This window comes from Synchiropus splendidus, chromosome 9 (genome assembly GCF_027744825.2).
Source record: "Synchiropus splendidus isolate RoL2022-P1 chromosome 9, RoL_Sspl_1.0, whole genome shotgun sequence".
NCBI classification, from domain to species: Eukaryota; Metazoa; Chordata; class Actinopteri; order Syngnathiformes; family Callionymidae; genus Synchiropus; species Synchiropus splendidus.
Window position 1 is genome coordinate 20,323,114 of NC_071342.1, and position 15,475 is coordinate 20,338,588.

Consider the following 15,475-nt stretch of genomic DNA (forward strand, 5'->3'; position numbering starts at 1 on the left):
TCCCAGAATACCAAAGTACTTTATTTATGAACAATGTTGGTTGGGACAACAGGGACATTTTAGTAAGGAGGACTACTCTCTCGTATCACACGTTAGCGAGCCAAATGGTCGACCGTGTCCCACAACACGAACAATACAACATGTATGTTCAACAGTATGTTTTTACTTCTTCTTAACAAACAACAGTGTGCTAGCATCCAGGCTAACGTTAACATCCTCACACCTCTAACTGATTTATCAAGTAGCGGCGAAGCCGGCTTCGGCTCCGCCCATTTCTTCTCCGTTGGTTCACCAAACCAAGTGAGATGATCAGCGCTGACGCAAGTGGTTGCAAAAGCGTTGGAGTTCGCATTTCTCCAACACTTGATATGCAGGAAACAAAACACAGCACGGCAGACAATGACACGTTGTCTTGTCGTGAAGTGTCCCAATTCTTAGGGACGTCAATCACTTCACTTCGTCGTCGGAGGACACTTCATAGTGGAGTGAAGTGCTAGTGTTAAGTGCTAGAGTTAGGGGGAGAAATGGTACACAGCCTAAAGCTCCATATGGATGCGACTGACAAGGTGTCACAGATCAATGGACGAGAAGGAACCTAAAAGATGAACAGCTAACGTCTTTAAGGAGCACCTTGATCAAAGATGGTGGTGCTGGAACCTACGCCATCAGGATGAAGACCAAAAACATTGCAACTGAGCGAACTGAGACTCACATAGAGCAGGTTCAGTGACAAGGACAGAAGACGAGGTTGGTTGCAGGGGATCAGAGGAATAAGCAAGATACCTCGTGATCATGTCAAAGGTGAGGAAACCAGGAACAAATCTGAAGCAGGTTGGCAACAGGTGGTCTGTCTGAGGACGGGGGCTGGACTGAGTTGCATGTCAGTGAAGATGATCTGTGTGAGAACGGTTGGAGGAGTGGGCAAGACAGCTGAAATAACAGAGTAAAATGTGAAGACTGTCAAGCAGTGCGACTGCTGCGTGGATATACAAACATGCCTCACGGACTACCTTCACACAACATTAGCATTTGTGTTAAAATGTCAAAGCAGAGCATGTGCATGTCGGGAGTGAAGCTATTTCACTTCTCATTCTGCCTTTTCTTTTTGTAATGTGCGGCGCTTTGAGCCTGAGTAAGCTTGGAACTCTCCGCTCTGTGGGGCTGTAAAAGTCCAGCCATAACCGCCGGTGTGTGTGTGTGTGTGTGTGTGTGTGGTGAATAATTCAAAGGCAGTCTGGCAGCGAGGACAGACGCTTGCCTCTCTACAGGGGTGACAAGCAGCCCATGCTCTTTAACAGCTCCTGGGCCACAGACATTAGCCTCTGCCTGACTAAGTGTCTCCTCCAAAAAGCTTTAGGACGCATTTTGCGTTTACTTTGATTTGTCGATCAGGCTATATGAGCGTGGGGGTTTCTGCCAAGAGAAGGAAATAAGATGCAAAATTGGCTAAATAAAGTAATAAAAAAAACAAAGTTAAAGTATTTTGTAGCTTATTTTTTGAGGTATAGATAGATTTTATTTGCATCATGAAGTCCGGGATGAATGAAAAGCGTCATATTAATTATACAGTACAACAATTTCAATAAAGGTTATGTCACTTGGCAGCAGGGTACAAAACAAAAAAGGAGAATCAATGTTTATCATTGTTTTAAAAAATCCCCAAATTGTCAGACAAAAAAAATCATATAGATTTTTTTGTCTTCTCCACAATTTTTTAAAAATAAATTTCTGAAAAAAACTAAAATAAATGGACAGAATGAGTGGGGAAAACATGACCTCAGAAAAAGGCAGATAAGTAAATCGTGAAAAACCATGAGACCATGAAAGTCACACCTCAACTACGTCTTGGAATGGAAGCCGTCGCTGGCGTTTTCTATGAAAAAGAGGTCTTGAATTTCAGGTCAAAGAAGGTCAACGAATGTGGCGTGCCTCTAATGGAAATGTCAAAATGAGCCTCCTTTGTTAACTGCATGCATAAGAGCCATTTGAATAATTCAACATAACATTTGAACATAATGACAGAAGCTAAATATCTCCCGAGTAGAGCGCAGACAACGCTGTTAAAAATAAAATCCCCTGGGCTGATTATGAGGCGGCTTTTTGCCGAAAGGTCAGCGGCGTGGGCGCGGCTGGAGAGATGCCTCTCAGGCCTCGTCTCACTGCCAAAATGACATGCCATCTAATAAAGAAGCAATAAACCTGAAGCCGCAAAATGCTCCTCTGCTCTTCAAACAAAGAAGTTGGCTGGTGTATATATAAAGTCAAATACCATTCGATTCTGGGAGGACGGGATAATGCCTTCTATACTGACTTTGTTTACTTGTAGTGTTGAGATAGAAACTGAAAAACAGATTATCTGTGATCATCGCAGTTATTATCTTCATCCGCATGGAATTTATTTAAAACTGCTTTTCGATATTGAGTCACTGACAACCCGAACTGATGGATCTTTCATAGTTGTGTGTTTCTGAGTTCCCTTTGTTGCTAAAATATTCTTTAAAGTTGGCTACGGAAAGCACAATGTGGATTCCGAGAATTCAAACCGCAGAGCAGAGACGTACATTTTCATTTACTGGTTGAAGAATTCAATTCACAGATTTGTAACATATTCATTCACAACATTAGTCAGTGCTCCAATTCCAGGTATTCTGATAGTTGTGAGGAAGAAACTGTTCTGGTACCTGGTGGACTTAGTCCAGAAGGTCCTGTAGCGCCACCCAGAGGACAGGAGGGTGAACATTATACAACATCGCAGGCCAGCCTGGATTCTTGTGATTTCAAATTGCTTTACGTATTTATGATTTGATCTATTTTTGTCTCATGTTTATTCGTTCTTTATTCGTCTTCTTTTACGTTATCATTGTTTTTTCCCCTTCATTACAGTATTGTTCCAACTGTTGCTACTTACTAGTTTCTTCATTGTTTTACAGAATATGAAGCAATGATTCTGCTTGATGTAAAAAGTGATCCTTCATAACACTCGTAACTGGGTCTAAGCATAACATAAATAAAGAAATGACAGTCAAACAAGTGCAGAATGGCCAGAAAAAAGTCACTATAAACTTTTCAAAAGTTAAAATCTTTTCACTGAAATTAGCAAAAAACAAAAAAAAAAAAATAGCAGTGACAGCAGAGACAGAGGAAGATTTTTGGTTTCGACATTACATGAGAAAAGATTGTGATGACAAAGATTCAATTTAATGACATGAAAACCAGACATACGGCCTCAGAGGCTAACATGCCCTGTTACGCTCTCGTGTGAATGTTTTTATATTGTGAGCTGAATTTTTATTTCACTGTTTTGACTCTCTCACACGACGCACGGTCATGTTTTTATGTTTTTTCATACTTCATACTTTCCCCAGCCTCTCACCTTCTCACCACATAACCATCCCAAACAAACGGCTAACCGTAACCTAAATCGCGCGTAAATAAAATACCATAATTTCCGGACTATAAGCCGCTACTTTTTTCCACAGTCTGCAGCTTATACAACAGTGTGGTTAATATATGGATTTTTACAGGCTGGAATAGATGAAATCATAGGCTTTTTATTTACCCTTGAAGCACTTGCGCTGTTTTTGCCTGCGTGTCCACATCTCCTGGAGGTCTGGAATCGAGAAGCAGCCGCTGAGACCGGCAGAGGTGCCGGAAGTTTGGGCACGCGGGCGAAAACAGCGCATTTTGAGGGCTTTAATGTGAATAAAATATGTGAGACGCTGTCTCCAGACAAAGTGTGTCCGGCTCAAAGATCCGACGTGAACGCCAGCGAGTCGGGTTTTGGCCGCGGACTTGATCCCGGCTGGATAGCCGCACCATGTCTATTGTGAGAGCAGCGTGGATAAATCATGACGCTCCGTATTACGCAGCTTGTTTCTGCTATTTCCTCACTCTCGATGCTGGACCCCGTTTTCAAAACTAGCTTTGAAAAGCGTTTTAAGCCGGAACACCACTGACCTGTCCACAGCGCAGACAGCACAAGTGACCACAAGTGCAGGTATACAAGAGTGCACACACACTCACACAAACACAGTTTGTCAGTTTATTGTTGTCGGTATATTTCAGCAGTAGAAAAGTTGATATTAACTTTTTTATGAGGTAGCTGATGCAAGAGAAACTCGCTGTTGAATGTTGGGTTGAATTTTTAAAGCCATCACAGACCACTTCTTGCTTCATGTGTCGAATAAAGCAGTTAAATCACTCAATACCTCGACACTTGAAAGGCATAAATGGTGCTGCGATGATATCTAATTATGTAAATACAGTATGCCGTCCTCTCGGGGGAACGGCGGTAAAAGCGCTGAGGAAAGTGATGAGAGCATCATGGGTGGTTAGCATCAAAATACGGGGGGAGGTGAAGCGCAAGATTTATAGGCATAGAGTCTGCTGCCGAGCCAAAAGAGGCCGGAGAGAGTGTTCACAGCTTCGAACTCGGCGAGTACCGCACATTTGGCTGCTCTCATATCGGGCGGAGGCGAGGGAGCAATAGCCGAGACCTAATTGGAATCCAGCGTAGATGTAATTGAAGAACACAGACTGGTGCGGCACGAAGCAGCGAGTGAATAGTTTACCTTTATTTTGTTGAAAAGCAGACTCTCCAGACATGCTCCGCACTAAGCAGCCGCTCTTCAAGTCCCACTTTGCAGAGACACCGAGGCAGCACGACTAATAACCCACTTGTTCTCCTCAGCGCGACGCGTTGCAAAGTGCTCCCCGATGAAACCCTGTCAAAGTTCATGTAATTACCGATAATTTTCGAGCCGCTTATTAGCTTCATCTCTCCCGCGATAGCCCGGCTGAGGAATGAAGCATATTGCTCTTGAAATAGAAGCGCGGGACGCACCAAAGTCTTTCATCTCGGCATAAAAACACACAAAGGAGAGAGCCGGCTCCCAAAAGTTTGGTGGAGCAAGTGCTGCGGTAACTCAAGCTGTCAGCCACTTCAGAGGGAAGCTGCATGGTGAGGATTTGTTGATGCCACTGACATTAGCCTTATTGAGAGGACAGCTGCGAAAGTGGGTGACAAGTCTGAAAGCGGTGTTGTTGCGGTGTGGTGGGGGGGATTAAAAATAGATTAGCCTTGAGAATACAGCTTCTGGCAGCAATATACGCCAAAGGCTCCAGCGGTTATCTGACTGGAGCTGCGCTGCGATCTTATTTAAAATCACACAAACATGACTCAAAGTGACACTGATGAGGAAGCAAGACTGTCTCCCACATCCTCAAACGGCAGCAGCCTTTGCAACTATTGTTTTCCCAGCATGACAACCAAGTCATTGTCATCACATCACTTCGGTTTACTGCTTGCCTTGCTCCAAATAAACTGGATTACGGGATATGCTGCTAAATACAAGAACAAAATACGTGTTCTATATACATCACTCATGACTATGTAGCGCTAGATTTTTCTTTGACTTTCGCTGGTGGTTATAAAGTTGACAGTGGCTGCTGTTTTCTGAGACCTTTTCTTCTTTCATGTCTGTGTCTTGATCTTAGGTTGTATCCCATTCCTCACCCTAACACTAGCACTAGGTTTTGAGTGCCCTCCGACGCCGAAGTGTAGTGATTGACGTCCCTCAGAATTGGGACGACACTTCATGACGTCACGCGTAGAGACAATGTGTCATTGGCTGCCGTGCTGTGTTTTATTTCCTCCATATCCAGTGTTGGAGACGTTTTGGAAATGCCAGATCCGACGTTGTTGCAACCTCTTGCATCGGCGATGATCATCTCTCTTGGTTTGGTGAACCAACGGAGAAGAAATGGGCAGAGCCAAAGCTGACTTCGCCGCTAAGTTGCGTTGACAGGCATGAAGATGCTAACGTTAGCTTGGATGCTAGCACACTGCTGTTTGTTAAGAAGAAATAAAAACATACTGTTGAACATACATGTTGTATTGTTCGTGTTGTGGGACACGGTCGACCATTTGAGTCGCTAACGTGTGACACGAGAGAAAGTCAACAAACGGAAGAGTAGTCCTCCTTACTAAAATGTTCCTGTTGTCCTATCCACCATTGTTTTTCAATAAAGTGCATTGGTATCCTGGAAGTCTATCCACACTTCATATTCCCACTTGGTTTCAAGTCAGCTCTGGAGCTGCCTCAGTTTGAAGGGATCATTTCAAGTGGTTAACGGCGAGTGCCTTCGGTCTGAGGAGGATTGGGACACACGACACCGACACATGAACACGCAAAACCCAGTGTTAGGGTGAGAAACGGGACAGAGCGTTATTCTTCGCTCATTTCCCACCAGGATTCACCGCTGCACCCCCTCTGTCCAGATTTGGCTGGTCCATTGATGATAATGTTTTTCACTGTATCTTTTTTCCTCACATTGTAGCTAGTTGTTATATAAACAAAATGCATTAGTCCGAATCCATTAAATAAAGCAACCAAGCAAAAAAATGTCCATTATCTTTTCCTGTTTCATGATGTCAAATGGTCCAATGAACCCACTGGAGAAGAAAAAGAACAATAGAATTCTCTTTTTACATGACACATAGTTGAGTTTTCTGCAAAAGCCGATAGCATAAAAATAACTTCAGCAGTACTAGTGTACCATTTTTGCTACCCAACTTCACTGACTGGACATATGTGAACTGCCGAACCACCAAAAAGAGTATTGAACTCAGTAGCATTTGGGGGAAAAGTCCCGACCTGACCTGAACCATCCTTTTATTTTTTACCAGATGTTTCTTTATTTTTCCTTTTTTTAGGATTATTTTCCTCATCAAATCTTCTTCTGCCATATCTTTGATCCTCCTCAAGTCACACCTTTACGTCCTCATTCATTCATGAACCTCAGCATCATCATCTTGGTCCAGCACTCTCCACTCCATGTGTCCAAAACTTCTACCCTCCTTAACTTTATCTCCAGAATATGATCAAATTTCAGTTAAGAAATAATGTGACTTCAATGTACACAACAATGGAGAATGAGAGAACGTCTTGCGATCTTTCCTAAAACCCTCTGCGTTCATAGTATTATGTAAAACATGGTGATAAAACGGACTCTGCACTTGTTCCTTCGTCAGCTACTTTTAAAAGCTGCTGAACTTCCAGTATTCTGTGAAAGTTCCATGGGCCTGACACTTCCCACTCCTGCATTATTCACTGAGCCGCCCTGTTGTCCACACAAATTTGTAAATAACCATGTATATTTCATGGGCCGTGTGCCAAAAGCACTCAATAATTTACACATTTCCCGCACGCAATAATAAAGTAGCCAGTCAGAGTCACACCAGGTGTGTTTACTTCCACTTTCATTTGACCGAATTCAAGCATCATGCATACATTTCGTGTCTGTTTTAGCCATCAGGCAGATGAAACTATTAAGTTGTGGCTGACTGTGACTGTCCTCGGTTTGGCCTCATACTTTAGAGGTGTCCGAGAGAAACTGGCTTCTCTTCCTGTGGAACAGTGGTTCTACTATGAGTGATGACCGATGACTGAACTGCTTGCCATAATTCTGAGAAAACTAATTCTCTTTCAATATTTACCGGAACAATATTTAGCTGATCTGACCCAAGGTCCCAAAACAAAGGTTTTTGATGGATTGGAAATTCCTGATCCAAACAGCAGAGACCCAGAGTTTGGGATGGGGGTAAATTCACTCATCTACTTGGTATGTATTATGACATCACTGGGCCTTTTTGAATTGCAAAAAACATACTGGAAATACTCTTCCTCATCTCTCAACAACCATGATGCTAATCGTCGTCATTGTCAGTTATGGTACGACTGTGAACACCTTGGCTCCTAGAGATGGGTATTGACTCCGATTCCATTATCAATACTGCAGATTTGGTTCCGTGGTGATTTTCAAAACTGTCCTTTAGAGGTTCAAAAGCTCAGAGTAGATCAGCATCAGTGAAACAAGAAGGGAACAATATCAGGCTTCATATTTGCAGCTGGGCTTGCTCAAGTGCAACAACCCGAGTAGACGCAATTTTGCGACTTTTGTCTGGAGTACGTGACAAGGAGCGCTGTTGTCCGCAAAAGCCCCACCCTGGAGAGCAAGCTCCATTGGTGTCATATCGGAATAATATTGTTTTTCTGTAGCTAGCATTCACATTCAGGTCGCAGATCAGATTGGCTCGCTGCTTCCCTTATTCATTGTAATTGTGATTCTGCGCTTTCACTCTTCCAGTAAATTCTGAGCCAGGCATCAACTGACATTAACAATGGACCTTTATCACCATTTACCATTAAAACCAAACCAAACCAAGTACCGAGGAAAAAACACAGTCTTCAGCGTAACATGTTACGCATAGGTGTTTCAATGGACCGAAAGAGTGGATTCTTTCCGTAGCACTACAGGTGGGGTGGCGAGAATCGTGCAGTGCATGGGGCCACATGGAGCATCACGCACAGAGAGTAGAGAAAAAAAAGGTTTTACATCCATAGAGCCCCAGACGAGGGTTTGGATCATGCACGTCGCGGAGCAATACACGCAGGTGCGTGACCGTGCGAGCACAGGGAGCATCGAGAGGAAATAGGGAGACACTGAAGGCGAGTGGATGGACCCCTTACGTGGGTGGCCTCACCTCACCATAGAATGAATGGACTACCATCCTATGACGTATCCCGACCTCCATCTTATTTTCACGTGTGGCGCAGCCAATGCATCACTATGTTGCCTTTTTAGTCAGCATATGACGCAGAAGGTAACTTTCCCAAGGTCAAAACATGACGCCATGGCAGTGTTGCCACAAACAAATTGTGTTGAATAAAAAAAAAAAGGTTATTAACAAACATCTGGTGGCGCTAAAGTTCTTGAAAACTCATAGTTTTTGCTGAAGCTGGGTAAAGCTGAGCTGTGAAGGTGCTTTGTTAGAGATGGATACCAGGAGGAAAACACTCCAGCCTCACTCAGCTAACTATATATTCACCCCCTCATATTGTGCTATTTACACCACATCTTAACATTAGCAGTGTCCCTGCAGCTGCAGAGAGCTGCCTCGCGACGGAATGTGTCGAGAGCTTTTGCAGCTTTTGCCAATTTAGAATGTTTTCGCGGAGGAAGTTGCTCTCTCAGCAGATGGGAATCTCTGATGCATCCTCAAATAGCTCTGTCCTACCACTCAACCCATGAAAGGAGTGTCAGCTTTTCACAGACCTACATAAATACAACCGAGCACAGAGCGGCGTGTGCACATGAATCTCGCCTCTGTCGTTGCCCAAATGAATTATGGTGAGGTTATTCTCCTGAATGACATGGAAAATGCTCTTTGCCACCCTGAACACGCGCGTGAAGCTTCTGTCGCCGCTTTCTGTTTCTTTCAAGCTCCCTGAATTAGCAACGCTGACCTTTCAAGTATTCCCACAAGCTATTCACGGGCCTGACACGCTCGCTTGCTCGCTGGTGTCATTCATTTGATAAAAGCAGGGAGGGAAATTGAACAGAGTGCCGGTCAGACGTGCGCGCTCCCCCTTGTTAGGCCGGACCTCGGTGCGGACGTAGAGTTGAAATTGGAGGATGGCACCTATTTTCAGTGTCCACCCTTTAGATCAGGGGTGGCCAACCAGTCAGAGGCTAAGAGCCACATTGTTTCACTGTGTTGCTGAGTCACATGCTACAAACATGTCAGGCTGTGAGGCTTCATCTGAACAGCAGGTCATGTGACGTAGCGGCAGTATAGCGGTTAAAGCACATCCCTGTGTGTCACAAGGTGCTGGTTCACGTCCGGCGTATGTCTCTTGTGCATGTATTTTTAAAATGCACACATTTTACCGTGATCCTCCTCGAAATATCAAGCGGCGTAGATACAAATGTGTGCGCCATATTTTTTTTTTACGTGGCTCATGCCACCAATAACGTGGCCCCGGTCTGTGTGTGTGAGCGACGCTGCAGACTGGAGCGTCTCATCTTCACTCCACTGAATTCAACAGACTTCACCACCATCAACAGTGAATCATAGGTGAAACACATGCCATACGTTTAGTTTAGGGAATGACAAAGTGAAACGAAGAACTAAGTCACATACATCGTGTTGATCATGGATCTGATGACGCTCCAAGTCTTAGGGCCGCGACTCCAACGTGGGGGCTTGGAGCACGTTTTGTTGTTTATGTTTCACAGTTAAACGCAAGTCAAAGTCTTTGAACAATATTTTGACATTTCACCGGAATATCTCTTACTTTTTGGTCTCATTTTCTGTATAAACCATCATCTCAACAGCAACTTCACCAAAATCATAACCAGTTGTGGAAGAGCCGCATGAAACCGAGGAAAGAGCCGCAAGCTCGGTGTTGCATGTTGTTACAACAACCAGCACTGGAGGTTGGTGTAATCCCAGCGACTGTGAAGCTTGTGCAAATATTGTGGCAGCTGAGGTAAAGATACTATCAACGCGGTAATCAACCACCAAAACTCTCGGTGTTTGATATCGGTCTTCCAGAATCACAAGTGTCACCATCAGAGTCTGGGAGCGTTTCACATTCCGAGCCGGATAACAAGCAGATAAAGACGAGCACTGCTGCAGCCGTTGAGCTGACGGGGAGAACGTTTTGTGTTATACGTCCCAGACGCTCCGATTCAAGAGGAAAAATGACGATTCCCTTGAAAGTTACAGCTGAGCTAATGGGAAAAGATCTTTTTACAACTTGGGACAAATGAGTCATTTGAGCTGTGAGAAAAAGTACCGTGTGTGCTTTTAATAGCAGCGGCTGCCGTCTCCACTCTTCGTCACTGAAGGGCTGTGACTAGAACATCATTCGCCTCATTATCTCCTGCACACACTCAGCGCTTATCATCTTTTTCATCGCCAGGGGGAAGGAGTTTGGTCATGACGTGGACTTTCTAGTGACCACCACCGAGGAGGGGAAGGAGCGGAGTCTGATACCCGAGATCATCCGCAGACTGGACAAGCAAGTACGTGTGTTTTCAGAAATGATGCTGAGGCGCACTCATGCCTTCCCAAAATGGAGTTTCCAAACTTAGAAACACTATTGGGGGGGGGGACCAGGAATCTTTGTCATAAATATATATAATAAATATACAATGTGCACACACTGAAGACGGAATTTCTACATGGAAAATTGTCTCAGACCTCCTCGAAAGAGCTCCTTCCACATAACTTCAAGGGACCCGTATCGTATTTTATTTTGCAATGGAATCTCACGTACCAAAGTAACTTTGCGTACAAACATTTTAAATGTTCTTTTTCATCAAGCTAGATTTCATTTAGGTTTAAATGTAATGATGGCCGCACTGAAAAAAATGTCGTAACTGGCAAGGACTACAAGAATATGATGCGGTGCGCTACCTCTGGGGTCCTAAGGAAAACCAAAAAAAAGGAGTGTACTGTAGTACTCGAGAGACCGAGACTGCATTGTTAAGGTCCTGGTCTTGTTCTGGTCTGATGACAGAATGCAGAGGAGCGTTGGTGCCATCACTCTCAATGACAAACTCAGTAATAGTGACAAAACAATTGTACAGTCAAGCACTCACAGGAGTTGGTCACGACACGACTACATGGTTGTAGTGATCAACCATAGTGAACAGAAGAGAAGTGGGAAGAAGAACTCGCAAACGTATGTACCATAACTGCGTATTTTATCAATTTAACGCCTGTAATTTCATTGGTCTGATATGACAAGGCTCAATCTGAGCAGCATGAAGCTTGTTTGCATTCCATGTTATAGTGAGCAACGACTGTGATGGGAAGTCACCGTGACTGAGCTTGTCGTTGAGGGTATTGGCACCTCACGTGCTGCTTCACTTGTTATTATAGTGGTTGAACAAAGTGGACTGAAGTCAGGGAAACTACGCTGACTGACTCATTTTGTCGTCTGATGTCAGTGAGTCTTTCAGAGAGCGTGAGAGAGAGAGAGGCGCGTGAGCCATAGGTTCCCGACACCTGCTCTGGAACTATGCATAAATCAATATACAGTGTGAAATGATCATATATCGTCTGCAAACGTGGTTCTGAACTTGGTTTAAAACAATTTCTAAATGAATCAAATTCCATGGTTGAATGAAACATTTCCACAGCCACATGGAAGTTGTTTTGTTCAAGTGATTTTAATTCAAGGCGGGTTTTCATTTGGGTGCCGTACAAGTCAGGAATGAATCCTGCTTCACAACGTGTCCAGAAAACTACACGGAAATATGTTAAGAACTTTAAAGCCAAAGCAACAAGAGAGATCTGTTGAGGCTATTTTTCCATCCAAGAAATACATGAATGACTTACGACAGTACAGAAACAAGGACGATACAAAACCTTCTCCGTCCTTGGTATCAGGATTTTATCGAACTATCTATTTGTCTCAGTGCAGATGTGAGATAAAGCACCATTTGCATCTGTCCTTGAAACACTGTTATCAGCTTTCTTGACCTAAATATGTAAAGATACCACACTTTTGACCACATAAATGGACCTTTTCATCCATAACTTTGCCTCTGCAGATATAGAAGGTCACAGAAATGAAATAATCTAATTGCTTCTTGTAAGAATATTTTTCCTGGGTAACGTGCAGCGCTGAGACTCCAGATATGGATAGTTTCATGAGGGAAGAACCGTGTTTGAGGCGAGAAAGAGACGTGTGGTCGGGTGTAGTGGTTAGTGCTGCAGCCTCACAGCAGAGAAGGTTATAGGTTAGACTCCACTTGAAGCAACTCAGCGGTTGCTCTGACTCTGTGTTCTCTGTGTGGAACTTGGAGTGAGTGAGTGAGTATTTGTCGGTTTATTTGTTCCCTACTTTGTGTTCAGAGCGATTGCAGATGAACGTCACTTGAACTTGGGTGGAATTAATGCTGAATTTCTCCATATATTCTGAGAAGCTGCATGACGTGATGGATGTCGGTGCAAAAAAACACATACGATCGATCATAAATGTGCAAAACCCTCTTAGATTTGATTTATTTTTGGCGTAATTCTGAAAGAAATTCTGTCAGTTTTCAAGAACTGCTATTAGGCGAAACAATTTATTATCTCGCTAAATACGTTCTATTGTATTATGTGTAGTAATTTAAATTTGCATGATAACACTATGATTATAATGGAAATGAATAATGGATGCAGGTCAAGCCACTGAAATACCATGCAAAATAAGTTAAGATGAATGCATTTTTTTTTTATTTTAACACTGGTGATTCAAAAAACTTCAAGGAAAATTGTGAAAAATATAAATTCATGTTTACTAACTCATATTTTTCCCCTTTTATAAAGAAAAAATATATTTCAAACAGTTAGTTATGTATCATAAATCATAATTCTCATGTGATACAATAATTTAAATGGGGGAACATGATTCTCAAGGAAAAAATGTGGAAGCAAAGGAACATTACAAGGAAATAATATAATAAATTAAAATTTATTATTTTATTATCATGGACAGCATGTTAAACGTAATTGTATGTATTTATTTGAATTGCTGAATTCATGAATTATGTCAAGCAAAAATGATAATAATAAAGAGCAGAAGTACAACAAAAGTGAAAAGAGAATATTACATTAAGGGGAAAACAGCTAGAGTAATAGATTCAGAAGACGCTCGGAAAACCATCAGAAAAACGTGCCAAATTATGGAGAAAAAAATATTTTGATCAGAGAAAAAAGTGAATTCACTGCTACATTAATAAATGATGTATTATTCCTGTTGAGAAAGTTGAGTATCACTCAAAAACCTTTACATTTCAGAAATGTTTCACAGGTTTCTCTTGACTGCTGGAAACTTGAAAATCCTCTCGGAGGGATCGGCTATATCTTGCATACGGTGACGCTCCCTGCAGACTCTGACGAAAGTCTGCTCAACTTGTGACACATTCCTGCTCATATTGAGGTTCTTTCAAAGACTTTAAAAAAGTTTCCCGTCGCATTACAGACATTATCCTCTGTCACCCCTCCACCGCCAGCCCTGCCTGTCGCCCCCAAGAGGGATATGTCCTCATGGCTCCCTAATATTTACTGGCCTTTTCCTCTTTATCTCATCAGCTGCTCAATGTCAAACCCGTATTTATTGAAGGTTCTCCATTAGTGTCCTGTTCAACTCTGCCTCACTGTTGAACTGCTTGGTTCCAGACTTGCTTTGCAACATCACAGGGCAAAGTGCGATCTTGGATCACTAGATATTGGTCGGCGTGTAAACTTGTTTTATTCAGTCACGGTTTCCCAACCGATAAAAAGTTGTGTTAGGCGTTATGAGCTCTCCACACCAAAACACCACAACTATGAAATCCTAATTAAAAACAGTAAATTCTGCACTTTTTTATTGCCGTTTTTTGACGGCTGTCTTTTATATTGCTGTCGAGTCCTGTAGTTCTTACTTTTATTTGCCCTTTTCACCACATTTTCTCCACTTTTATGGGGCATTTAGTTGCTTTCCATTGAAGTTTTTATTTTTCAATTTCCATAATGTAACTTTTTATGAGCTATCTGTGCCGGCTACAACTAACCATGCGGTGATGAATAATATATTGAGTTTATTGCTTTATTCTCTCCCCCTTTCATATGTCTGGTGTATCCCAGTTACATAGTTAGTTACACCCGAGCCATCACAGGACACAAACACACGCCATCTTTGTGGGAAACAACTTTCCCCAGCTTCTCACCTTAAACCCAACAATAATGCCCCAGTTATTTTGAAGTTTTAATCCTGAAACTGAGGCGTAAACTTGTGGGGACCGGGAAAATGTCCCTGCAAATCCATAAGGTCCACTCAAGTAGGCGTGTTTCCAAGAATTGGTCCCACAAGTATAGCTATAGCAGGACCACACACACATGTATTTCTATCCTTGTTGGGACATTGTGGGGTTTTCCGTTAACATAACCCTTTCCCCAGCCTCTCACCCTAAACCTGACCATCCAAAACAAATGGCTAACCTTAACCAGGACTCAACCAACCTTAAGCTCAATAATATATATAAATGACCCAGTTATTTTGAAGTTTTCATCCTCCAATTGAGTCTTTACCTCGTGGGGTCCAGCCAAAAGTCCCCACAAAGTCATGCGGTCCTCACAAGTATAGTGTTTTGTCAAGACTTGGTCTCCACATAGTAGGATAAACAAGCCCACACGCACACATACCTACAGTCCATATAGAGTCACTGACAGATCTCTTTTTGGTTCCGAACTGGAGGAAACCAGAGTGCACGGTGGAAACCCACAGACCACACAAACTCACGACCTTCCTACTGTGATGCAGCAGCTCTGACCACTGCTCCAGTGGCTGTTTTCTTCACACAAGAATGTGACTCTTATGGAAAGGACAAACACCCATTCTTCCATACCAGCCTAAAACCTACACGGTTTAGCTACCTGTGTTTTAGGTATCTCTAAGTTTTCAACTTTCAGGAATGAGGTCAGCGGGAAGCGTGCGTCATCCCGCCTTCATTTCAGTGGTGATCAGTTTGAGCTGGTGATGTAAATCATCATGCAGTATCCCTCCTTCTTTGTGCCTGTCCCATTAGCCTCCACCACCATAACACACCTTGATCATCCTCCCACTCCTTCTTCATGTCGTCACAACTGATT

At 42.9% G+C, this 15,475-nt stretch overlaps 1 protein-coding gene across 1 annotated transcript in view; it reads left to right on the top strand.

The window, feature by feature from the left end:
- The window catches only part of dntt (deoxynucleotidyltransferase, terminal), an 83,320-nt gene that overhangs the window by 32,626 nt on the left and 35,219 nt on the right, over positions 1–15,475 (top strand). The window contains exon 8 of the mRNA XM_053875462.1: positions 10,770–10,872. Coding sequence (XP_053731437.1) covers positions 10,770–10,872 — 103 coding nt within the window. The remainder of the gene's footprint in view (positions 1–10,769; positions 10,873–15,475) is intronic.